Source organism: Protopterus annectens, chromosome 10.part0 (assembly GCF_019279795.1).
Source record: "Protopterus annectens isolate FY-2018-M chromosome 10.part0, PAN1.0, whole genome shotgun sequence".
Lineage (NCBI taxonomy): Eukaryota > Metazoa > Chordata > Ceratodontiformes > Protopteridae > Protopterus > Protopterus annectens.
In genome coordinates this window covers 1474457292-1474484604 of record NC_056744.1, presented here as the reverse complement: position 1 = coordinate 1474484604, position 27313 = coordinate 1474457292, and the positions used below count along the sequence as shown (strand labels likewise).

The 27313-nt window shown below is 37.8% G+C and overlaps 1 protein-coding gene across 1 annotated transcript in view; it reads right to left on the bottom strand.

Moving 5' to 3' along the window:
* The window catches only part of LOC122814306 (zinc-binding protein A33-like), a 448502-nt gene extending 421712 nt beyond the window's left edge, over positions 1 to 26790 (bottom strand). The window contains exon 1 of the mRNA XM_044086893.1: positions 26326 to 26790. Within this exon, the coding sequence (XP_043942828.1) occupies positions 26326 to 26769 (444 nt within the window). The 5' untranslated portion in view covers positions 26770 to 26790. The remainder of the gene's footprint in view (positions 1 to 26325) is intronic.
* Between the last annotated feature and the right edge of the window lie 523 nt (positions 26791 to 27313).

Here is a 27313-nt window from a genome sequence, read left to right as displayed (position 1 = left end):
TCCAATTTTCTATATGGAGTTGGGGTTTCATGTTAACTGTTTCCATCTCTCACCATTCAATACCACTCTCCTACCTCCTTTAGCACTCATGCCTGACTGTCACAGGTCTTCCCTCACACAATCCATCTACTTTTTTGCTGGACACCCTTTTTCCTCTTGCCTTCTTTCTGTCATTCCCAGATCATCTTCACCAGATTATCTTCTGTTTTTCCCTTCTTGTGCCCAAATCACCATAATCTGTTCTCTCTGACCTTTTCTGCAAATGGGGCTACTATGGCTTCTGCTCTGATGTACTCTTTTTGTCATATGCCCCAGAATGTGCATCCAACCACCCATCTGAACCAGGTCATCTCCATCACCCCATGCTTCCTCAACTGCTCTGCCTTTATTGCCCAGGTTTCTGTACTATACAGTAGCACTTTTTGTAGCACTGTTCTGTACACCTTACCTTTTAGCTTCATTAGTAATTGTCTAACATACGCTACCCTAGTTGGGTGCAGCTCCTTTGATTCTAGCTTGACCTACTCATTCAGGCTTCCCTTCTTCTCAACTTTCACTTCCAGATACTTGCTGTTAACCTGTTCCACTATCTTTCCTTGTAGCTCAGTTCTCAGCTTCTTCTGATTTTCCCCATTTGCTGCCGTCACAACTCCCTTCTCTGTACTCAGTACCATTCCATGTGTCTTCACTTTGCAATCCATTCCCCTATCTTTTGCTGAAGTTCTTACTCAAAGTAATGTTACATAATCTGCATACAGCAACTTTGTTGATCTGTCCCCTTCAACCTATTTGCTAATGTAGTCCATCACCAGTGTAAACAGCACTGGAGTTGTAGCTGAACCCTAATGCACCTCCACTCCCACTGGGACCCCTCTGTGAGATCAAACACTGTTCCTACTTGAGTCATTGGGTCCTTGTACATAGCTTGCACTAATTCTAATAGTGTTTCTGGGACTTCAAACCACCATATGACTGCTCAAATAAGCTTTCTTGGGACCTTGTCACATGCTTTCTCCAAGTCTAGGTATGTCCAATTGGACTCCTTCCTCACCTGTAGCTTCTTCTCAACTATCTGTCTCACTGGGTTAGTTATGCTACATCCTGATCTGAATCCAAACTGCTCATCTCCCATCTTGCATTCTGCAATTCTGCATAATCATTTACTAGTCTCCCTCTCCAGGACTTTCATGCAGTGGGATAGGAGTCTGATACCTCTATACTTCCCATAGTTGTAAATGTCCCCTTTGTTCTTGAACACTGACAGTAGTATGCTTATTCTCCAGTCACTTGGGATATGCTTTTCTCTCCACACTGCTATGAGCACCCTCAGCAGCCATTTCTACCCATCTCACCCAACAGCATGATCGTTATTTGCTGTGACCTCATCTCATCCTGCTGTTTTCCCTGCCTTCTTTCTTACTGTTACTATTACTTCTTCTAGGGTGGCCCCCTCCTCTTCTTTCATTGTTGGCTGTTTCTGTGGCAGTACAGCTTCTGTTGGGTTGTCTTCATTCAGAAGCTGCTGGAAATACTCCTTCTATCTGCCTTTGATGTTCTGTGGATTAGTGAGCAGGTTGTTGTTGGCATTCCTTATGAAGGGTGCCTGACTATCTTCTTTATCTTTCTGTCTTTGCCTTACAACCTGAAAGAGTTTCTTTGTGCCATCTACCAAGTCACTTTCCATATGTTGATAGACTGTCTCTGATGTCTTGTTCTTTGCTATTGCAACTCTTCCCTTAGCCTCTTTGTTAGCCAATCAGTGTTCCTTCCTAGCCTGGCCTGTCTTTCCTATATCCTACTTTTACAGCACTCCTTTCTTTTGATGACTTTCTGGACTTCTGCATTCCACCACCAGCTTTCCTTACATACCTAATTTCCATACGTGGCGTGGACATATATCTGTTCTGTAGTCCTCACACATGCTGTTTTAAGGTGCTGCTATTCTTCTTCAACTCCACCTATTACCTTTCCTTCTTGAGGTGTTATAGCCATACGTTATGCCTTGATCATTTGTGCTTTCTCTCCAGTCAAGTTCCAGGTCTTCAGCCTGATTTCTGTTGAGCTTAGAGGCTTCTATGACCACTGCTTGTAGCTGACAGTGGCAACCAGTGATTTATGCTGTATATCCTGTGGGCTGACTGTTTCACTGGGAGGGACTTTGCAATCACTGATTCTACCCCAGTGCCCATTCCTTACTAGAAGGAAGTCCACCCAAGCTACATGTTGGCCACGTGCTCTTGTGACTGCCTAGCTTGCTATATGTTGGCTACCACCAAACCATTTGCCACAGAGAAGTGGAGAGAACTGGGTGACAGAGCATGAAAGTCATCCAGGCATGAGTACATAAGGAGGGACAGGATGTAAAGAGGGATAAGTATAGAAGGGAAAGGACTGGAATTTTCTTTGTACATGTACAGAAGTGTGTGTGTGTGTGTGTGTGTGTGTGTGTGTGTGTGTGTGTGTGTGTGTGTGTGAGTGTGTGTGTGTGTGTGTGTGTGTGTGTGTGTGTGTGTGTGTGTGTGTGTGTGTGTGTGTGTGTGTGTGTGTGTAGAAGTAGATATATTTCTATATCTGTAGTATGCTTGGTCAACCATTCAAATAATCAACAATGAAGTTTACAGTATTCCTTCTAGCCTTTGCTCCTTTAACACTGTTACAGGACACTGCATGCTCAGTTCTATAACTGAGCTAAAATTCAGGACTTTTTCCCTGAAATGTCATCCTTTCTGCTAACAAAAAAAAAATGAAAACAAAAACAAAAATAGCCTGACTACTACTCACTCATCCTGAGATTTTAGCTCAATCACACACAATTACATTTCAACAGGGAACTTAGAGTGTACCATTGTGATGTTGTGTAGGGCCACTGTTTTATTAAGGCTTACAGGGGATTGTTGTTCTACTTGTTGTTGTCTGTGGTCTTATAATAGTAGTGGGAGTGCAGTGTCCTACAACATAACTCATACTTACAACCTTAAACAATATTTATCACACACATCACTGTGTGACCTTATTATGCTTTAGGTAATTGGTTATTCTATTTCTGCTGCTCTCTCAACCAAATTATTTTGTTCCAATCCTCTCTGCAAATTTCCTGAACTCATTTTGTTTGCTGTGAAACTGTAACTGTCCGAGGAAAACTCACCCATCGATTCATAGTGATTTGTAGTACTTAAGTCCTTCTAACCAGCTCTACTCTAACTGCAGACTGGAGTAGCATATCTCTTGTACTTCCAAGGCATGTGTTAGATGAATGTTCCAATTACATAAAATTGTTCCACTGACAGCTTAACAGATAAAGGCTCCTCCTGGTGGTGTTGGTGCTGTTTTTCAATATGCTGCCTTCCCACCCCTAATTCCCTAGCCACCCCTCATCTCATTACATTAATAGGACCTGTGACACCCCAACCCCATGTACAAAATGGGAAAAACGGGTTGTGGATGGATGGATCTCCACCCTGAAATCTACTTACTTCTCACAATCACATAAATATAAACATACCATTGATAAAAGAATATGCACAGGATTATTAAACCATCAGTTTGCATTTGAACAATTTAACTTCCTTTACTGTTTTATATTTACTAACGACAGTTAACACAACTTACACTATCCACCTCACTCAGCTATCCACTTCTACCCCTCCTATGTTCATACCCCATGTTCTAGCTCCTCTTTTCCTGACATACCTCCCAACAAAGTTACATACCATGCTTCTCTTAAATATTGCTGTATCCTTACTGCTCATGTTTTATCACCTTACAGCTTACCATACATCATTCAATCTTGTACACATTTCTCCAGCTATGTGCACTGCCTCTAACCATTCTAATCACCCCATTTTACCTCTAATCGCTTCCAGGATATACAAAGATTAAAACACAAAAAATGAGCTGGAATCCGCACCCGATACAAGACCTTTTATTCAAAATAACTTATAACTTTAGCAACACGCTTTCGGAGGATACAATGACCCTCCTTCCTCAGAAGACAAAAACTTTGAAATAGGGTTACAAGCACTTAAATATATCCTCTAGAAGATCATTACCGACATGTTAATTGATAAATACGCCTTTACACGCCTATTAATTAGGCTAAATAAACAAAACTAAACAAACCAAGACAGAAAGCAGAGAGATGGAAACAGCGTTATCACAGATTCAGTATTAAACCTTTAAAATTTGAAATACTGTGCATAAATTAATTGTCACCTTAGTCATATCTTGTTTCTATGTTAAAACATTAAAACACATACTATTACATTCCAAATGTCTGTATAAAAAGTTTTGGTTACTTAAATTGTGAATGTCCTTAATTGATAAATAAAACCATGTATCAATAGTTATCTTTATACGACCTTCATAAACTAACAGATCTACAGTAAATACCAATTGCAATAAAAAAAAAAAATATATATATATATATATATATATATATATATATATATATATATATATATATATGTGTGTATAAAATAGAGATAAAAATACATTTAAAAATATCACAGTGTGGAACTTATAAAACTAATATGCAATAACCCACACTCAAAAAACATTATACACCACACTCAATAACATTAAACAAAAATTTGTCTACCCAGGGCAAAAACTAGAATAAGAGTTTATCTCTTAAGGCCAAATACTTAAGTAAACACTCAATTGACACATGGTCATTGAGCCCTGGATGAATGTAGGAAGCTTTACGTATTTGCCAGCATAGTTCTTCTATCTCCAATTGTGTTTGCCAGGGGTCACCTCTATCATCTGTCATTTTGTGTTTCAAAACAGTGAATTTGAAATTATGGTTTTGTTATAAAATGTTGTGCTTAGCTAAAGCATTTGACTCATCCTGTCTAGTGATGGCATATTGATGTTCATATATGCGTTTCTTGAGCTTTCGCTCAGTTTTGCCTATATAATAGGCAGCACATACTTGACACATGGCAGCATATACCACACCGCTAGTGTGACAGTTGGCTTTAACTTTAATGCTGCAGAAAAAATCCCCTAACTTAACTCATGAATCAGTACAGATAAACCTACATTGGTTGCAGCTACCACATTTATTAATACCATTATGTTATGGGAACTTTTAGGTGGACATGATTCCAAAAGAGTTTTCAAACTTTTCCCTCTCCTGAAGGTGATCTGGGGTTTTTCACATAATCTATTAATGATCCCCATGTCCTCTTTCATAAACGCCAAATTTTTATTTAAAACATACCTAATTTGTGTATGGTTGGTACTAAATGTGCACAGAAATCTTGTTGTCCATTCAATCTTAGGAGACCTTGGGCAGATTTCACCTATGTTGACGCTGGTAGACCTTACCACCTCATCAAAAAATCCGGTGTTTGGTCATGTTGGCTGGTAGATGCAATGGGTGAACAACATGCCGAAGAGGGTACAAGTATGGGCTTAAAATGACCACTCATTCTTTTATGAATGACCTCAGATTTAACTTCTTGTGCAAGCTGAAGGGGATAACCTCTATTAAGGAACATGTCACTAAGCTGTTCACATTCATTCAAAAAATCTACAGTTTCAGATACCATCCATGCAGCCCTAACCATTTGCCCTTTCACTACAGCCTTCTTTTGATGAAAGGGGTGGCAGCTCGAAAAATGGAGAAAGGCATTCCAGTAAGTAGGTTTACGATATATGACACTTGTAAATTTCTTACCTACTATATCTTTGGTTAGCAAGATATCCAAATAACTGATACTTGAATCTTGTAGATCATATGTGAACTCTAAGAAAGTGGTGGTTTTAGCCAAAAATTCCAAGAAAAGAGGCACATTTTCTGGGGGACCCTTCCAAAGCATAAACATGTCGTCCTGGTAACGAGTGTACCAGGCGACGTTGGAAGAAAACATTTCTGTTGGAAATATGAACATTTTCTCCCAATAGGCAAGCACCACATTTGCAAAACTGCCACCACACGGTGACCCCATTGCTACACCCGATTTCTGCAAGTAGGTTTCCCCATCAAACAAATGAAAATTGTTAGACAGAACAATTTCCAAAAGGGTTTCTACTACATACACAACGTCGTTATTTATGTTAAGGTCATACATGAAATCCCTTACCAACTCAATGCCAATTGCTTGGGGAATGACAGTGTACAGGTCTTTGATATCAATGGTTAACAACCAATAGTCAGCTTTAAAGGGAATGTTGTTAAGATTCTCCAAAAAACTCCATGAATCCTTACATATTTGATCTTGTTGATTTATGCATGGACTTAGAATGCTGTCCACATATTTATCACAGGCATAGGTAGCAGATCCTCTTCCATCCACTATGGGATGGAATGGAGGTTCTGAAAGTGATTTATGAATTCAAAGTCAAAAGCTTTGAAACAGGGTTACAAGCACTTAAATATATCCTCTAGAAGAACATTACCAACGTGTTAATTGATAAGTACGTCTTTACACGCCTATAAATTAGGCTAAATAAACAAAACTAAACAAACCAAGACAAAAAGCAGAGAGATGGAAACAGCGTTATCACAGATTCAGTATTAAACCTTAAAAATTGAAATACTGTGCATAAATTGTGGAGAGAATTATGGCACTCCTTAACACCGATTTTTACCAAAAAGTTAGCAAGAACGAGATTAACACAGCACACAATAAGATCCGTAGCACTATAGAAGATCTGTTCCTTGAAAGGATAATTGACACCGAGTTATATCAGTACCTCATAATGTTGGCACCAAGGATTCCAGTTCTCTTTGGAATCCCCAAAATTCATAAATCACTTTCAGAACCTCCATTCCGTCCCATAGTGGATGGAAGAGGATCTGCTACCTACGCCTGTGCTAAATATGTGGACAGCATTCTAAGGCCATGCATAAATCAACAAGATCAAATATGTAAGGATTCATGGAGTTTTTTGGAGAATCTTAACAACATTCCCTTTAAAGCTGACTATTGGTTGTTAACCATTGATATCAAAGACCTGTACACTGTCATTCCCCAAGCAATTGGCATTGAGTGGGTAAGGGATTTCATGTATGACCTTAACATAAATAACAACGTTGTGTATGTAGTAGAAACCCTTTTGGAAATTGTTCTGTCTAACAATTTTCTTTTGTTTGATGGGGAAACCTACTTGCAGAAATCGGGTGTAGCAATGGGGTCACCGTGTGGTGGCAGTTTTGCAAATGTGGTGCTTGCCTATTGGGAGAAAAAGTTCATATTTCCAACAGAAATGTTTTCTTCCAATGTCGCCTGGTACACTCGTTACCAGGATGACATGTTTATGCTTTGGAAGGGTCCCCCAGAAAATGTGCCTCTTTTCTTGGAATTTTTGGCTAAAACCACCACTTTCTTAGAGTTCACGTATGATCTACAAGATTCGAGTATCAGTTATTTGGATATCTTGCTAACCAAAGATATAGTAGGTAAGAAATTTACAAGTGTCATATATCGTAAACCTACTTACCGGAATGCCTTTCTCCATTTTTCGAGCTGCCACCCCTTTCATCAAAAGAAGGATGTAGTGAAAGGGCAAATGGTTAGGGCTGCACGGATGGTATCTGAAACTATAGATTTTTTAAATGAATGTGAACAGCTTAGTGACATGTTCCTTAATAGAGGTTATCCCCTTCAGCTTGCACAAGAAGTTAAATCTGAGGTCATTCATAAAAGAATGAGTGGTCATTTTAAGCCCATACTTGTACCCTCTTCTGCATGTTGTTTACCCATTGCATCTACCAGCCAACATGACCAAACACCGGATTTTTCTGATGAGGTGGTAAGGTCTACCAGCGTCAACATAGGTGAAATCTGCCCAAGGTCTCCTAAGATTGAATGGACAACAAGATTTCTGTGCACATTTAATACCAACCATACACAAATTAGGTATGTTTTAAATAAAAATTGGGTGTTTATGAAAGAGGACATGGGTATCATTAATAGATTAGGTGAAAAACCCCAGATCACCTTCAGGAGAGGGAAAAGTTTGAAAACTCTTTTGGAATCATGTCCACCTAAAAGTTCCCATAACAGTAATGGTATTAATAAATGTGGTAGCTGCAACCAATGTAGGTTTATCTGTACTGATTCACGAGTTAAGTTAGGGGATTTTTTTCTGCAGCATTAAAGTTAAAGCTAACTGTCACACTAGCGGTGTGGTATATGCTGCCATGTGTCAAGTATGTGCTGCCTATTATATAGACAAAACTGAGCGAAAGCTCAAGAAACGCGTATACGAACATCAATATGCCATCACTAGACAGGATGAGTCAAATGCTTTAGCTAAGCACAACATGTTATATCAAAACCATCATTTCACTTTCACTGTTTTGAAACACAAAATGCCAGATGATAGAGGTGGCCCCTGGCAAACACAATTGGAGATAAAAGAACTATGCTGGCAAATACGTACAGCTTCCTACATTCATCCAGGGCTCAATGACCATGTGTCAATTGGGTGTTTACTTAAGTATTTAGCCCTTAAGAGATAAACTCTTATTCTAGTTTTTGCCCTGGGTAGACAATTTTTTGTTTAATGTTATTGAGTGTGGTGTATAATGTTTTTTGAGTGTGGGTTATTGCATATTAGTTTTATAAGTTCCACACTAATATTTTTAAATGTATTTTTATCTATATTTTATACATATATATATATATATATATATATATATATATATTTTTTTTTTTTATTGCAATTGGTATTTACTGTAGATCTGTAAGTTTATGAAGGTCGTATAAAGATAACTATTGATACATGGTTTTATTTATCAATTAAGGACATTCACAATTTAAGTAACCAAAACTTTTTATACAGACATTTGGAATGTAATAGTATGTGTTTTAATGTTTTAACATAGAAACAAGATATGACTAAGGTGACAATTAATTTATGCACAGTATTTCAAATTTTAAAGGTTTAATACTGAATCTGTGATAACACTGTTTCCATCTCTCTGCTTTTTGTCTTGGTTTGTTTCGTTTTGTTTATTTAGCCTAATTAATAGGTGTGTAAAGGCGTACTTATCAATTAACACGTTGGTAATGATCTTCTAGAGGATATATTTAAGTGCTTGTAACCTTGTTTCAAAGTTTTTGTCTTCTGAGGAAGGAGGGTCATTGTATCCTCCGAAAGCGTGTTGCTAAAGTTATAAGTTATTTTGAATAAAAGGTCTTGTATCGGATGCGGATTCCAGCTCATTTTTTGTGGTTTGGTTCCAGTTTATACAAAGATTAACCCAATCTTTACTTCAAATTCAAATGATTAAACCATCACACCTACCACACCGAAATAAAATGAACTGCTACAGTTAAACCAAAACAAGCGTACCAAAATATCCATTTTCTCTCTCTCTCTCTTACCACTCCGTGGGAATGATCATCTCAGCCCTAGCCCCTCCTCCCATTCAGACTCCCCAGTAGCCTCCAAAACTAATCCCAAGCCAAACTCTCCTTTCTATTCAATCCACCCATGTCTTATCAAAACAGGGACCACACAACCACCACCAAAATCATTAAAAAACAGCCTACCTATCTCACACTCACCCCGTTTAAATTAATTTCCTTAGATACTTGTAGCATCTATAATAACATTTCAAAACTCCATGCTTGGAATTCCCACAATTCACCAGATATCCATCATAACTAAGATATGTCTAAAACCCCATATACTTGACTCTGAAATATCACTGCCTGGTTATAGTCTCATCAGGGCTGATAGAACCCCAAAAATGTGGTGAGTAGTTTTATTATACCCTGATTCCATAACACTGAACTCATCTCTCATCTTAAACTAAATAGCTACAAGCAACTATTCAATACAGTACCCTATATTTCCCCAGGTAATAATGCTACAATCCTGTCAAATGTCCTAAACTGGATCTCACATACAATTTCTAATGAAAAGTTAATATTAGGTGACATTAATTTCAATTGGCAGATTGTCTCCACAAAATATGGAGCAACTAGTCTAAACCTATTTGGATTGACTCAAATTATTTCCTCCCCACCACATTATATAACTATTCCCCAAACAGTGGCTCAATTTTCAAATGGATATTGGTGTCTGATTACACTAACTACATCTCCTGTGGCACCCTCTCTGATTATCTCAGTGATCACCTCGCTGTATATATAAACAGACTCAGTATCCATCATGTCAAACAACACATACTTAGAACTTCCCATAACCTCACTAATTTTAATCATAATACATTTAACAGAATTCTGGGCTCCTTTAACTGGTCTATCCTGAAAAATATTTCCCTCATTGAAACTGTACACAGATTTAACTCAATTTTCCTGGAAATCCTCCAACTAGAACAAAAAGAATAAAGAACAACCATAATCATTAGTTATCCATTCAAAGCAGGCACATAATGTATGAAAGAGAGAGGGCTTAGAAAGAATGGTTAAAATATAGATCAACAAAAACCTGCAACACTTTAATGAGCTATGCAACCATACTTAAAGACTTAAAGAGAGTTTAAAGAACTGTGCAACCATACTTAAAGACAGATTATCACAGTCTCAGACAAGAAAATCTACTTCAGTAACCCTTTACTAAATCAGTCTTCCATCCCCAAAACCTGCAACACTTTAAAGAGCTATGCAACCATACTTAAAGATAGATTATCACAGTCTCAGACAAGAAAATCTACTTCAGTAACCCTTTACTAAATCAGTCTTCCATCCCCAAAACCTGCAACACTTTAAAGAGCTATGCAACCATACTTAAAGACAGATTAGCATAGTCACAGACAAGAAAATCTACTTCAGTAACCCCTTACTAAATCAGGCTTCCAACCCTAAAAAAATCTGGTCTGCTATTAATAATATATTCCACTCAAGAACATCTACTACTTCTAATCCTGCCCCAAATAACACTCCCTCTGAAATAGTTATTTAATTTTAACAAAGATTGTATAGAAAGCATTAAAGCTCTTACTAAAGCTTTTCCTCCCAACAATCTTGACATACCCTCTCCTCAGGCAGCAAACACCACCTATTTCACCCTAAAACCCATCACAACCTCCTACATCAAATCGCTACTTCTTAAACTGAAAATCTGTTATCTTTCAGTAGATAATCTCTCAGCAGAATACCTCAAGATAACCACAAGTTCCATAGCCTATCCTGTGTCTCTTCTAATTAACAGATCTATCAAGGAATCATGTGTTCTTTCTCTGTGGAAAAAGCTCTTCTTCATCCTCCTTCATAAACAAGGAGTCTCATCTGATATAACCAATTTCAGACTTATTGCCGTATTATTCAGTCTGTCAAAAATTCTGGAGAAGTGTATTCACAAGCAAATTTTTCAACATATTTTTCAGGAAAATCTCCAGACCCCCACACAGCATGGTTCCAGATCTGCTCATGGCACTGCAACTGCCTTATTAACTTTCACAGACACTATTAACAAAGCAAGAGACAAAGATAGACTTGTTTCCTCTATTTTCCTTGCTCTCGCTAAAGCTTTTTATCTATTCTCTCACCAACACCTCCCCTACCAACTGTCTTCCATCAGGCTATCACAACCCACACTACCATGATTTAGCAACTAATTAACCGGCAGATACCACTCTGTTAAATGGCTTTCCACTTTCCCCCTTCCTTCCTTCCTGTCAATACAGGTGTTCTACAGGGCTCAATTATTAACCCTCTAATCTTTAATATATTCACTAACAATTTAAATAAATCCTCTCAGCAAGCTTCTCTCATTCAATACATTGATGATTTTACCCTAATATGCATTTTCATAAGTTAATACATCATCAGAGAATTATTCCAGACGCTTTTAGATCTTTTGGAAGTTGGCTACATGATAATCACCTGCTACTAATTCGCCCCCCAAAAATTATTTTTTTCCAAAATATTATTTCCATGAAAAAAAACAACTTTAAAATTTCTTCCTTAGCTAATATCACTATTTAAGTTACCCTACATACAAATCTACTTGGTATGACAATTGGCAACAATCTTAAATTCAATTTACTTATCTACAACAGCATCAAGAAAACCCAGCAAAACTAGGCATCCTACATAAAGTAAAGAAATTCCTTACAGACACTACCAAGATAACTCTAGTTACCACTTACCTATTCCCAACTCTCCTAAATGGAGCCCCTGTCTTGACCAACCTACAAGCCTCACTAAGTTCTAAACTTAAACAATGTTGCAACAAAGTGACCAGATTTGCTTGCAACAAACACTACTGGACCCACCATTGTTGAGCATTAAAACACTTAAATGGCTCAAGCTTCCTCACCACCTAGTTTATACTCAACTCACCATAACTCATAAAAAGTATCCATACCCCATCCACCTGCCCAGCAATTAGACCCCTTCCAATACTATCCTTTCAATAATAACTGCTTAAAACCAATAAATAGCTGCTAGCACTTGGAATAAAATCCCTATATCAATCAGGTATATCACACACCTTCACCATTTTAAACCATTACTAAAAGACTTTCTCTCTGTCTCCTGGCTTTATCCCTGTTCCTCATCTGGGACAAACCTCTCTAACACCCTTTATCTTCTTTCTTAATCTTCCCTTTAAAGCACTAAATGACTTAACCTGCTTATCCCCTTCTAATACCTCACTTTATTGTACTTCTTAAACCGCTATACCTACTTCTAATTAGCCCAAATTATTATTCCATCACTACTTCTCTATTAACACTCACACTTGCTTATCTTCTCTAATACCTCACTCTGTTGTATTTCTTAAATTACTCCTACCCATCTTATGCACCAATCTTCTACTTATAAAGTCTCAACACAAGGCGTGTAAATTTGTTTATGAATAGCAATACAAAGTTTGTTGTATGCACTATTATGCTATATATTTACTGAAACTGTATTAAAAAATTTATTTTAAATATTGATTGCATTAAGTATGATATCTTGGAGCTTTTTTCAGCTTCAGCCTCAGCTGAAAAATGACACTTGTGCCCAGACAGACTTTTCTGGTAAACAAATATTAACAAATAAAATAAATAAGTGAAGGTACACATTTGGTCAAAGATTTGAATGACCAAAATTTGTTTGGAATGTGCTATGCTGTTTAGGGCTGATAACCCTTTATTGCCAATTGTATTATTGTCAAGTTGGTGTATTTTTATTATTTATTTACATTTGATTACAGGAAGTCCAACTAGGTAGGAATCCCTTTTCAGCAGAGGCCTTGGAAGAAAAGCTCCAAAGTATTATAAAACATTTTAAGAACACCAATTTTACAGTCTTTAAAATAATACAAAACTACAGTCTAAATAATTATATCAAATTAGACATAAAATGAAAATATTGGTTAAGAATAGATACACGTTATATGACAATAATTTAACAGTTAGAGACATTTTAGCCAGTTTATAGAGAAATTAAAGGTAAGTTAGCATAATACAAACATGAATTGCAACAACTTGAAGTGAGAGAAAAACAGGTTATGGTATATTTAGAGAGCAAGTCAGATAAGAGAAAGTGATAGAAGTTAGGAAGTAAGTAAAGAAGTGAGAGTAGGAGATATAAGGTATGAAAAGTTATTTGTTCACATTTAGGGTTATAGTTTATCCTGGTTTTGAACAAGAACAGAAACAGCTTTTGACTAGGAAGTTTTTCAGATTGGTTTTGAAGGAGAAGAGGGAGGGTACTGACCTGATATGAGTACAGACAGGCTTACCTTCATGTGTACGTATTGCACAAGGGCAAACAGCAATTGTCTGAAAGGCAGTTTGCAAAGTTTGCAAACGGCGAACGGAAAAAGGATCGAATATGCAATGAGCGAATGCACATTAACATTTACTCATTGCACATTTGGCATTTTGGGGCAGATTGCACTATAGTGGGGATTGGAAAATGGTCCCTTTCCCCACTGTACTGCGATCTTGGAGTTAGAATATTAAAGTAGGGGGTGTGGGGGGTGCAGCCCCCCACATGGGGGTGCAGGGGGGCTTGCACCCCTGCTTTACACTTCATTACATTTTCTTTTTGACATTAATGTTCGAAAATCAGCTAATGTGCTTTTCAATATTTTTTGGGTGGAGATAGGGGTTTAGGAAGTTTTTGTTTTCTTTTTGGTAGGGGATGCAAATTCACATATATGTGTCATTTTCACTTTGTCGGAACACATATGATTGACTTGGAATATTGAAGTTGTAATTATGAGTTTCATTGTAAATTGTTGGAGAATGAATGATGTGCTTTTTAAAACTTTTTGGAACATAATTGCTTGTTTACTGTAGGTGACATTTATTTTCTGTGATCACAAGACAGTGTAGTAATTCTTTTAAATCATTTTCTTCACTGTTTTTCAGTCTCAGAATTTGTATAAATAAAACCACAGGTGATTAGATTGTACAGCCCCTCCCTCTCAATACAGGTGTATAACAGGGCTTGTCTCCTGCAAAAATTAATGTAAATGGTGTTTCCGTTTTGTTTTTTGTGAAAGGTGTTTTGTTTGTTGTTTGACTCATTTAGATTTATGCGGTTGAATTTGATGGCTTCTGTTTGGAATATTGGTTTGTGCAATGATTGGTGATTTGATTGATAATGTTATACAGTGGAAATGAGAAAAGAGAAAAGTTAGAGCAGACTGTGAAAATGTGGAAGGGTAAGGTGGTCTGACCATATTGGAGTGATGACTCAAGAGATTCTTAATTTTTTTTTTTTTGTGGAGATGATGCAGCCAATGGAAAGAAGGAGGCTAAAGTGATTCAGTGAGATTTTAATGTGGTGGAAGACAAATAAATGGAAAGGTTGTTGAGAAGACCAAAGCCAGCAAAATGTGACTGTGAATGCAAGTGGAAAACTGTGGAGATGGGATTTAAGACATTTGTGTAGGAATGGCAGGAGGGTTAATTGGTACATACATTCTCAGATGATGACAGCATCAAGCCTGCATGTCGATTACATTTTTGGTCAGTGCACATGTGATGGAAGCAGATGGGAGGGTGGATGTTAGAGATAAGTATTTGTTGAACCTGTTTGAGAATATCTGGATAAGTAAAAGGAGAGAGACACTAAACTAAATACAGAATACTAGATTTAAGAAGAGGAAAAGTTTTCTAAATACATTGGTGTCTAAGGTGGTAGAAGATGACAGAGTAGGTAGAAGTGGAGAATTAATGTGGGATACAGTCAGGCTGGGATGGAGAGGTAGATGATGTAAGAAAATACATTAATGACAACCAATCATTAAGTATAATGCCGCATTTGGCATGTACCTTGCTAAACACCTGCAACAGCTGGAAAAGACACAAAGGTACCTCACAAAGAGGATCCCAGGCCTTAAACACATGCCCTACATGGACAGACTAAAAAAAACTCCAGCTTTTCTCTTTCCTATATCATCTATTAAGAGGTGATCTCTGCTTGACTTACAAAGCCATGTCTGACCCAGCCCTGTTACAAATGTTTATTTTATTTTTTATTTATTTTATTTTACATTTGTTGACCAGGATAGTCCGACTGGATGCATGTCCATTTTCAGCGGAGGCCTGGGGAGAAAAGCTCCATGGAATAACAAATTATCATACCATGTCACATATTACAAATAACAAATAACAAATATATTATTTACAGAGATTAGATGGGCAGACAATACAAATTACATATAGAATATTTTCAGTGATTAGAAGAGCAAACATTATAACAAATCATCAGGTAGTGTTATTCAGTCAGAGATTCAGATAAAATTACATAGTAGGCTACCTAGCAGATTTACACATTCCAGAGACAGGTTAACCAGGCTTGATACAGTGACATAGCCAGTTTGTTCCCAAGTGGTGTTTGAGCCTAGTTTTGAACTAACCAAGTGAAGAGAGTAAGGTAATATCAGCTGTTAGAGAGCTCCACTATTTCCCTACAGAATTTACGAAGAGTGAGTCACCGGCTGAGTTATTAGTTTTACATATCTGAATAATGAGTCGGATGGAGGAGCGTAGCGGTCTAGGATTATTATAGAGGGTGACAAGATCTTTAAGTGCAGGGGTATCGTTAGGGTTATATATGATTTTATGGGCCATAACCAACTAGTTATATAGTATTAGACTGGGTAGTTCAAGCCATCCAAGTTGGATTAGATTGATACAGTGATGTGTCCTAAAAGGCAGCCCAGTGGCAAACTTGGCAATGTGGTTATAACAGATTGAGAGTTTGTCCATGACAGTCTTGTTAACATTAGAGATAAGAGGGGATGCATACAGAAGAGTAGAGAGAAGGGGAGATCGAGCTATGGCAACTTTGGCCGGGGGGGGTTGGGAAGAATTTTATTCTGTAAAGTGATCCTAGTTTTTTGTTGATGATTTTGATCAACTGGTTAACATGTAGGTCGAATTTTATATTACCTATAATGACACCTAATAGTTTAGTGGAGAGATCAGGGGAGATTATTGTTCCATCATTTGCTTTTATTATAAAGTTAACGGCAGTAGACCTTTGTGTAGGTAATAATAACAGCATTTTAGTTTTTTTAGGACTTAGAATCAGACGTCATTGGGAAAGCCAGTTTTCGATTGTGTTAAAGGTGGTCTGAGTGGCTAACTGTAACTCTAGTGGGGATGTGGCCAAGCAAATCAGGGTAGAGTCATCAGCATATTGGATACAGATGACTTTTGGGATGACAGTATTCATATCGTTGATGAAAATGGAAAATAACAGGGGCCCTAGTATAAAGCCTTGTGGTACTCCAAGTGTGTTAGGTAGTAGGTTAGAGAGTTTATTCTGCCAAAGAACAGCCTGCTGTCTACCACTTAAATAGGATTTAAACCATTGAAGGGTTTTACGATCTAGACTGAGTGTTTGCAGGGTGTGGATTAATAGTTGGTGGTCAAGCATATCAAATGCCTTGGAGAGATCCAAGAAGAGGGCTGAAGAAATATTGTTATTGTTTTGATTATGGTATATGGTGTTGGTAAAGGCTAGTAGGGCTGAGGTAGTACTGTGGTGAGGTCTGAAACCATGCTGGGTATCTGCCATGAGGTGGTTATGGATTAGGTGGTGCATGAACTGTCACTGAATGCATGTTTCCATAATCTTTGCAAGTGGAGAGAGTATAGCTATAGGCCTACAGTTGGAGAATTCAGTAGAGCTACCTTCTTTATGGAGTGGGATTACATAGGATATTTTCCAGATAGTGGGAATTTCAGCTTCTTCTATGGTTCAATTGATAAGTATCGATACCAGGTATGCAATAGCATCAGCTGATTTTTGTAGGTATTCAGTAGGAAGTTGGTCAGCCGATAGTGTGGTGGATTCTCATTTTTTGATTAGGGTACAGATAAGTGATGTGGCGACAGGTTGAAAACTAAATGAGAGTAGGTTTCTATAGGTGGTACTTTCTGGGCCAAGGGAGCTAGGAGGTAGTTGGCTGGCTAGGACCTGAATTGTCTTAGTAAAGAATTGGTTAGAACTATTTGAAACATCCTCTGGGGGTTTATTAGTAGTAGCAACTGGAACGGGGGTAGTAGTTTGTCCAGGGTATAGTAGTTTATTCATGCCTGCCCAAAACTTCTGAGGGTTATTTTGATTTTCTGTCTGTAATTTGCAGTAGTATTGTTTTTTGTCTTGTAGTATGAATTTTTTTAGTTTCGTTCCTAAGTTGCCTGTATTTAATTTGATCTTGGGGGTGTTTAATTGAACACCATAAAGCCCAGGCTTTGTTTCTAAGACTAATTTTGAGTATAGTCTCTTTTGAAAGTCATGGTGCAGTTTTTGCCTTTGTAATTTTTGAGCGAATAGGTGAGTGTAAGTCAATAATCTCAAGGAATTTATTGTTAAAGTACACAACTGCTTCCTCTAAGGGGAGGAGTTTTAAAATAGACCAATTACATGATTTTAGCTCCTGTTGGAATTTGGTTGAGTCAAAGTTTTTGTTATTTCTAACATTTCTTAGTAAGGGTTGTTGGGGATTGATAGCTTTGTGCTTAATTATATATATGTGAGATGGTGATCACTAAAACTATCGGGGAGGGTACCAGAGGTGTACAAATGGGGGTGACTATTGATGAGTACTCAATCAAGTATGCTTTCTTTTTGGTTGGGCTTACCTACCCTAGTAGGGGTGTTATTGATTTGCGTAAATGAGTGTAGGTTAATATGGGTGGTTGGGGATTCTGATGAACAGGTGGTCCAGTCTATATTAAAGTCTCTGAGAAGTAGGGTTTCTTGAGGGTAGTGACTAGATATCCAGTGTAAGGTATCTTCAAGTGTAGCTATATTGTTACCTGGGGGAATATACATGCAGATGATATAAATGCATTTACTTTTGTTAAGTTGCAGTTTGGTGGCTAGAATCTGTAAGTTGTTAATCTGAGGTGGTTGTACTACATATGTGGTTACATTCAGCTCTGATTTATAGAGTATAGCTACCTCATCTCCCTTCCTGTAAGCACGTTCCAGCCTGTGTATGTTATACCCAGGAGGTAGTACTTCATTATCTGTAGTAGTAGGTTTTAACCAGGTCTCTGATAGTGAATCTCAGGAGAGTGAACAGTAAGGAGTACATGCAGTTCATGTACCTTGTTATTAATGCTTCTAATATTAAGATGACAGGTTAGGAGAGAGTTAGATGGCCTAGAAATTGTAGGTTTGTAGCTTAGGTTACAGGTAAATGGGGAGTATGTGTCTATGGTGGATGGGCCAGGGTTGGGGTGTATGTCTCCACCAAGTAATAGACTAGGCCTAAGCTTGGAGATACGTTTCAGGAATTTGTCTACAAGTTTGTGGCAGAGTTTGATTCTAGTGCTAATTTTCCTAGAGTTGATGTGTAGGAAGTGATAACAAGATGTTGGATATATCCTGGTACTGTAAGTATGGTTGAAGGTGGGATAATTGACAACTTGGGTGATAGTATGAGCCTTTGGAACTTGAAGTCCCATGAGACACTGATTTTCATATAAGATAAGGAAGTGTGGGGCTAATAGGAGGGGCAGTAAAAAGCAGTGCAACATTGTTTGGGATGTGGCTTGAGCGATAAGAAACTGTTATAGCTGGAATTGCAGTACCAGAAGATAGTGTGGTTAGGTAACTGTATTGGAAGGGGGTGGGAGGCTGCCAGATGAAAGTTGATAGGTGCTGGTGAGATGTAGGTAGAGGGTTTGGGTGGGGAATAATTATCACAGCAAGAGGTGATAGGAGCTAGTAGGTAGGGTGAGTGTCTAACCAGGTAGAAATGTAGAGGTAGTGGGGTGGGTGGGAATTGGGGGCAGGGAGAGGAGTGCAGTGAGCCCAAGCATAGCAAGGGCAAAAAGAGCGGGGCTATTGCAAATCTCAAGGTTTTCTAGTCTGCCTTAGAGCAGTTAGATAGGTATTATGACACTTTTTCTATGCATTTAATTTTGTTAGCTTATAGGTTCAATTTATAGGAAGTGAAGCCTTAAGATTATGTCCTTATGTATTACACTTTTTAAAGTTAGTATGCTATAGGTAATACAATTTTGGGGTTGTTTTGATGGTAAAATTTAAAAGATTAGAGGGCAGGGGTAAGCTACTTTTTAGGTAGGGTTAGGAATAAGCCAATTCAAATTCTCTAATGAGAGATAGAACAAGGTAAAAAGAAAGGTCTAGCAGAAGAGCAGCTAGAATGAAAGGAGATTTATAACTGAGTAGAGTTCAGCAAATTCAGAAGAAGACAGCAGTAGAAGAAGTGAGGTACAAAAGGGGGGGGTCAAAAACAGAAGTAGCTACAGAGCCAAGTTCTATAACTGCACAGCAAGGAACAGTCACTTAGACTACCATGTACTGTGAAAAGTATCTATGCAGCTGACAATTTTGTAGACTAGGAATTCTTAGTGAAATAGAAACCTTATGCCAGGAGTGAGTATGGAGTGGGAGAAATATGGACAAGTGTATTGAGAAGGAGAAGACTGAGTAAAACAATGATTCCAAACTAGAAAGTGTTGGGTTTAGAGAGATCTCTGGTGGGGTGGGGTTGCCAGTAGTGTGCACTCCCTGAATACATTCTAATGAAATTTACAATCATAGAGGGGTTAAATAATTAACATACACTGTAATGTTCATGTACTTTAAGTAAACCTGCCACAGACTTTTGCAGATGCAGCTTGCTGGTAGAGAACTGCTATAGGGATGGTAGAGAACTGCTATAGGGATGCCCCACAGTGTTTGTATTGGCTGACAACAGTAAATGGAAATAAAAAAGAAGAAGATTAGAAAAAGCTGATAAGGGAAGTGCTAGAGGAGGTAACTTTGTATTTATAATTGGTGCAATATAGAAAAAGAGTGGAAGGAAATAGGTAAATTGTTACACCAAAGGAAATCCAAATCCCTCCACACCACACACTCCAGGGACTTCAATCTCATTACCACAACCAACAGAACATGCTGGAAGGACAGGTTCATAACCCAGAGACTGCCCATGCTCTAGAATAGACTTCCCATACATGTCAAGCAGAGCACCTCACTGGCCTTTTTCAAGAGAAATCTTGATGAGTGGATTGAAAACAGAAAGTTCACCCCAAGGATCACTCCAGTGGCTCTACTTGATAGAAGCACTGGGAACTAATGGTGGCATGATACTAGGGCATTTCAATGGGCTAGGTTTGTAAAGACTCCAGGGCCGTTGGCCTAGTATACACCTATGAACCTATGAAAAGGGATGTTTGGAGAGTTGAGAAAATTCAAATTATTACAGGTGTAAAGTGCAGTATGATGGGGAGAAAAGATGGGCCACAGAGGGGCAATTAAAGTAGGCAATGAAAAAGTAATGTGTAGGATAGAAACAGAGCTGCAAAGACGCAGGACCAGTGGAGGCAGCAAGGGAAGGTGGGAGGCAAAATATTAACATATGAACTGAAAGCAGGAGAGATGCAGGAGGGCAGTGACAGAAAAGTAAAGAGAATTAAAAGAAAGACAATAGGAAAAAGGATTAACTGGGATAAAATAACAGCAGAACTGTAATATTGTATGGAAGGTGAGACTCTAGAGCAGAGATCAATTACACATGGGGAAGTGGGAGGGTAACAGGCTAAAAAGGTCAAAAACATAATAGGTCTGAGGGCCTAGTGCTATAACTGAAAAAGTGGTAGGGTTGAAATATAGAAGAAAATGCTATGAAAAGTGTAAAAAATATAACATATGGGACACATATGTTACATGCATGTTTAGCTGAGATACATGTAAAATCTAACAAGCATATGAGTGAAAAAGTAAATATACCAAAGAAAGGATTCTGCATGTAACAGCACCTCTGGGACAAGAGTTTCCCACTGAGATTATAATCAGTGCCCCCTTCCAATTCACCTTAACTCATTACAGCTAAGTGACGTCTCCAGGCGTTTTTGCAGTTACCTCCTACTGTGCCTCTAGGCTTCAAATATTGCCTGTTCTAATTTGCATTACTAATTCCAAAACCATGTTACATACAGGGTATCAGAATATTTTATCTTGAGACATACATGATGGCAAACATGGTTGTATTGATATATGACCTCTGTCAATGAGTATTTGTTAGAACTGTAAAGTGATAACTTGATTTTTTTAAGGCTGAAGCCACAGCCACTGGGAGTTAAAGGTACACACACAAAAGATCTCTGCCATTTCTATTTCTTTTCTTGATATCATCAGTCGTCTTATCCTTAAAGTACCTTATCTTAATCTCCACTGGTCCACAATCATTACCTCCTGTCACTGTAAGCCACACTGTCACATGGTCAAAGACTGTGAGTGAATGCATATTCTAACATCCTAAAAATTTGTGTCTTTCATCTTTTCCAGGTTAGGGGTCGCCACAGCGTAACTCATGTCCGCTAATGATTGGCAGTGGATTTTTACAGTGCCAAGTTGCCAGCCCGATGTCCAACTTTCAAAAAAGGCACACCCATTCACACACTCACCTACCTGCATGTCTTTAACATCACTCGACTGCAGGGAGGAAATGCAGACTTCACACATAAGGTGCTCCAGCTGAGAATCGAACAGGAGAACCTCTTGCTGTGCGGCGACAACTTTAACAGCTGCACCTAACATCCTAAAGATAATACTCCATATTCTCCTCTTGCATTGCTTTACCATCATGCAGGGCAGTACTAGAATACAGCACTCTGCCTCACATATATTAATGTTCCTCATGGCCAGTACTGTCCTCATCCACCATCACCATCTGAGGCACAACCGCAATGTCTCTGCCATTTCCAGATCCTCATCCTCTTTAGCCATTATGATAAAGGTTGTTTTATATTTTTATCCTCAGCTGGATTTACAGCAAACCAGGGTGAAATAGCCTTGAGCTTGTAGGGGTCTTATATATTTGGCAGAGACTAAAATGCCAAGGCCTGTGTCCTTTCATCCTGTTAAGATATGGCAGTATTTTCTTCACAGCTGTCAGTAATGGTTCTATGAAGATGACGGTCATAGGATATATTCTGTAAATATGCAGGTGAGAAGTAGCACATAATAACTGATATGGGTTGGGAGGCAGGGTCCCTGGCTATGGCTGTGCAGAAAGACTCATGGCATTTTAATCTCAGCCCTAATTTTATCCATTGTATGTCACCCCAAGCTCCTTGTCATCTCCACCCTTCAAATATCTGCTCCTTAAGTTTGTAGCTCATCTATCTCTCTCTCTCTCATTTTTGTTAGGTTATAACATTTCAGTAACATCTACTGCTTTGAAAGTTACATGTAAGAAAATGATGGAATAAAAAGATAAGGTTAGCTATGAATACTAAAACAAGCAAGAATACTGGAACAGTGCACAACAAATAAGCAAAAGCAGTCTCACAAACTGTTCCGAGGAAAATGTTCTCTCAAAGCACCAGCACCAAGAACATCCGATAAAAAATATATTTATTCCACACAATAAAATACTGTAGTTTGTAGTTGAGCGCTTTCATCAAATAATGACTTCTTCAGAACAACCAGATAACCAAATCAATCTCATATAAATACATTCCTTTGCATCACCTGATGTACCAATTACTTAAAATAGTTAGTGGATTTAAAGTGCTAGTGCCTAAAGTAGTTCATTCTAATAATTACAACAATACATAATACAGGTTAAAAATCATATCCAAGAAATAAACTGTTGTACAGCTCATACCCAATATAAGACTAATGTCTAGCTATTCTATAAATCGTACATACTTTGAATAAAACATATTAACTCTTGATGTATACTATGTAAATCCATGTAAAATATCTACCAACAAGTACTAAAAAAATTTTTTAAAAACAATTATCATTTACACATAGCCTCCAATAAAGGCTTAATAGATATTTGTTCATTTATTCCAGGATGTACAGATGCATTTAGTCTAATTTGCCACCAGATTTCTTTTTCTCTCACTTTTAATTTTATATCCCCACCCCACCCCTAATGTTCCTTTTGGCTACCTCTAATATTCCAAACTTGAACCCTGAACAGGTTACGCTGTCCATCAAATGCTTTGATAGTGCATTGTTGGTATCTTTTTTCATTACCCTATACATGTGATCGTAAATCCTGTTCCTCAAACAACGGGTAGTCATCCCTACATAGAAACAAGGGCAGTCATTACAGGTGGCTAAGTATACTAGATTGGTAGTTCTACAATTCCCTCTCTGATATTGTATGCTGGTATTATTATAGTTGGACAGCACTACTTCCTTATTTGATACAATATATCTGCATTGATTACAGGTGCCACACCTGGTGGTACCTGTTTTGACCTCTAAATCATTGTATTTTGCAACTTTCTTATCCAACAACCCCTTCATGTTGTTGCCCCGTCTATGTACAAAATGGGGCTTTACTCCCAAAATATTGTACAATTTGTCATCCACTCTTAGTACATTCCAATTATGGTGAATAATATTCTTGACTCCTCCACTGAAGTTGTTGTGTTGCAACACACATGCCATACCATAATTACCAGCTAATACTTCTTGGTCACTACTAACTCCGTGCGTCTTTGGTGTGGTTGCCTAGACCTACCCCAATCAACGGTTTGTATTTAGTACCCCACTGTTTAAGGACATATCCAGTTATGTCAACTATCATATCCATCGGGTACCCCTTTCCTTAAAGAACCAGGCTATATTGGCTAGTTCTTCCTCAACATCTTCCCTTTCAGGCGTCATCCTGGCTACCGAATGCATTGACCCTTAATAATATTCCTTTTTTGCACCCAGGGATGATTACTCATATAATGTAAGTAGGAATTGCTGAAAGTTTCCTTCCGGAAAATGTTAGACTTAAATTTGCCTTCCTTTAGACTTACTTGTACATCTAAATAGGATATTGTCTCGTGATGTCTAGCCATAGTAAACTTCAAGTGGTCGCTACATGAATTTAGATATAAATGAAACTTATTCAGTTGGTCAAGGTCCCCCTTCCATAATATAAAAATGTCGTCCAGGTACCGGAAATACCCAGCAAGATATAGTTTCCAATGGGTATTAAGGATGTATTCCTTTTCCCAGTCGAATACTACCAGGTTGGCATAAATGGGGGCGCATGCCGCCCCCATAGCCACCCCTTTGACCTGAACATGATGTTCACCTTCATACCAAATATAATTATGTGCCAATACCAATTCCATAAATCCCATTATAAGTAAAGTCTTTTCCCATGGGATTATGTTGGACCTATGAATACTGACAGTGTACATGGAGAGACAGTTTCACCGAAATGACAGTTTTATTACAATAAGTAAAGCAGTTCTGATTTTATTAATAAATTTAAGGATGTTGCACACATTGGCATGCCACAAAATATAGCTGGGTAAACAATGACTTAAAGTATTTCTGTCATTCACAGAGAATCCTCATTCCAGTTTTGCGATTACACTTAACTTATTTATATTTGTTAATCTGGGAAGAGCACAAATGAACAATTTCATGTTCAGCCCAGCATATTAAAATAATTAGAAACACAGTTCTATATATACATGTTTAGGTCTACTTTCATTCAGTGAAAAGTCATTTCACTGAATTTCAATTCATCCTCAAAAAATCGCTGAAAGCTCAAATTGCTGAAAACTCATTTCACTGAATCACATTTTACTGAATGCCAGTACTGTTGGGCAAATAAAATGTGTATGCCTATTAGGGGGTGTGGTGTGCATAGCCCCCCCGTACTTAGCTTTCATATTTATGAATCTCATTTCACTGAAAAGTACAGTATAGTAACTCCAGGATCGCACAGTAGTGGGGAAAAGGGGATATACGTTTCATTTGCCCAACAGTACTTACATTCAGTGAAATGTGATTCAGTGAAATGAGTTTTCAGTCATCTGAGCTTTCAGTTATTTGGTGTGATTGTTTTGAAATTCAGTGAAATGGGTTTTCATTGAATCAAAGTAGACCCATATATTTATGTGTGTGTGTGTGTGTGTGTGTGTGTGTGTGTGTGTGTGTGTGTGTGTGTGTGTGTGTGTGTGTGTGTGTGTGTGTGTGTGTGTGTGTGTGTGCGCGCGCCTGTGTATACTTCTTTAATAGGTAACTAAACAAATCTGTTTTATGGCTCTGGCAAGCAAAATCATCTATTATATCTATACAAAACACACACACACACACACACACACACACACACACACACACACATATATATATATATATATATATATATATATATATATATATATATATACAGGTCTACTTTGATCGAAGTTTCAAAACTTTGAAAATCATATGTCCGAGACCATATGATCAAAGTTTTTAAATTTTGAAAAAAACAAAATTAACACCCAAGTTAAAAAGAGAACTTTACATTTACATTTTTGTAAGGGGGGCAAGCTGTGCCCCCCCACACCCTTGGCTACTTAAGTATACCAACTCCAAGATTGCACTACAGTGAGGAGACTGGTAAATTTCCCATTCCGCGCTGTACGGCTATCTCAGTTGAAATTGTTCGAAGTTTCAAAACTTCAATCATATATAATCTCGGCCATATGATTTTCAAAGTTTTGAAAATGATCAAACAAAGGGACCCATACATATATATATATATATATATATATATATATATATATATATATATATATATATATGTGTGTGTGCATGCGTGTGTGTGTGTGTGTCTGTGTGTGTGTATATATATATATATATATATATATATATATATAGATATATACATAGATATATATATATATATATATATATATGTGTGTGTGTGTGTGTGTGTGTGTGTGTGTATACATACACACAGACACAAACACACAGAGTAAACTGTGAGGTATGGTAATTAAGGGATTAAAATGAAGAAAGATTAACAGCAATGTATATGCATCAGCTTTACAAATTGGGTAAGGTGTATACTGGTGAACTCTGTTGTAAGAACAGTAGCATTAAAAAGGCACACGTGGCAAAATAGATAAGAAAGTGCATTCTAAATGTATGGAGTCTAACTCACCTGAAACATGCTGACAGCTTCTCGCAGCGAAAGGAAAGTATGGCCTGCATGTTTTTGTGATACCACACAGATGACACATATGGGACTTTCATCCTCCTTACAAAATAATTTCAGCCCCTCCTTGTGTTCCAGGCATTGCTGTGATCCAGGTTCACAGTGACTTTTCTGTCCTTGTTGTGGTTTTCTACCCTTCGTTTCTTCCTGTTTAACTTGAGCTTTCCCTACCATTTTAGCTAACAGCCTGTTGATAGTGTATCTCTTGACTGGACAGTCTGCTCTGCACTCCGGACAGGAGAGAATTTCCTCTCTGTCCCATACTTTATCTATGCATGATCTGCAAAAATTATGTCCACATTCCAGTATTACAGGGTCTTCAAACAAATCCAAACAAACAGAGCAAACTAAATCCTCATCTAAATATTCAGCTACTTTGCCAGTTGCCATTCTTTTTGCACTCTGCCTCCTGCTTTTCACTTTCGTTTTCCAAAAACCTAATTAAATGCACAGAACGTCCTACTAACAGTCAGTCAAACAAAGATATGTGAACAATGTATTCTTCTTAAAGTGACAGTGTTAATTAATAAAAAACAAAAACAACTTTCTTTTTTACTTATGTAATGCTAGAAAGCCTTCCTTTAATATATTTGCTTTTCTTTATCTCTTTGTTTACACGTGCAGGAATACATACATTTTTTCAAGGGCTGGGAGAACTATCTTTTCAAAACTGTTCAAATAAATATACAGAATGAGATTAGCTATTTTTGCAATGGTGCCTCACTAGATGCATTGGACAAATGTTTACCAGTCTTTTAACCTTCAGTGGCTTGCTGCTTTGATTAAAATGTGTTTCTTTATTTGAATTTGCTTCTACTTTAATGACAGAAAATATACACCCTTGTCCACTTAGTTTCCCCATTTAATTCAGCTAGTGTGCTGCTGCCCCTGGTTCCTGTTTCTTCTCCCTTTCATCATCGTTCCCCCATTTCTG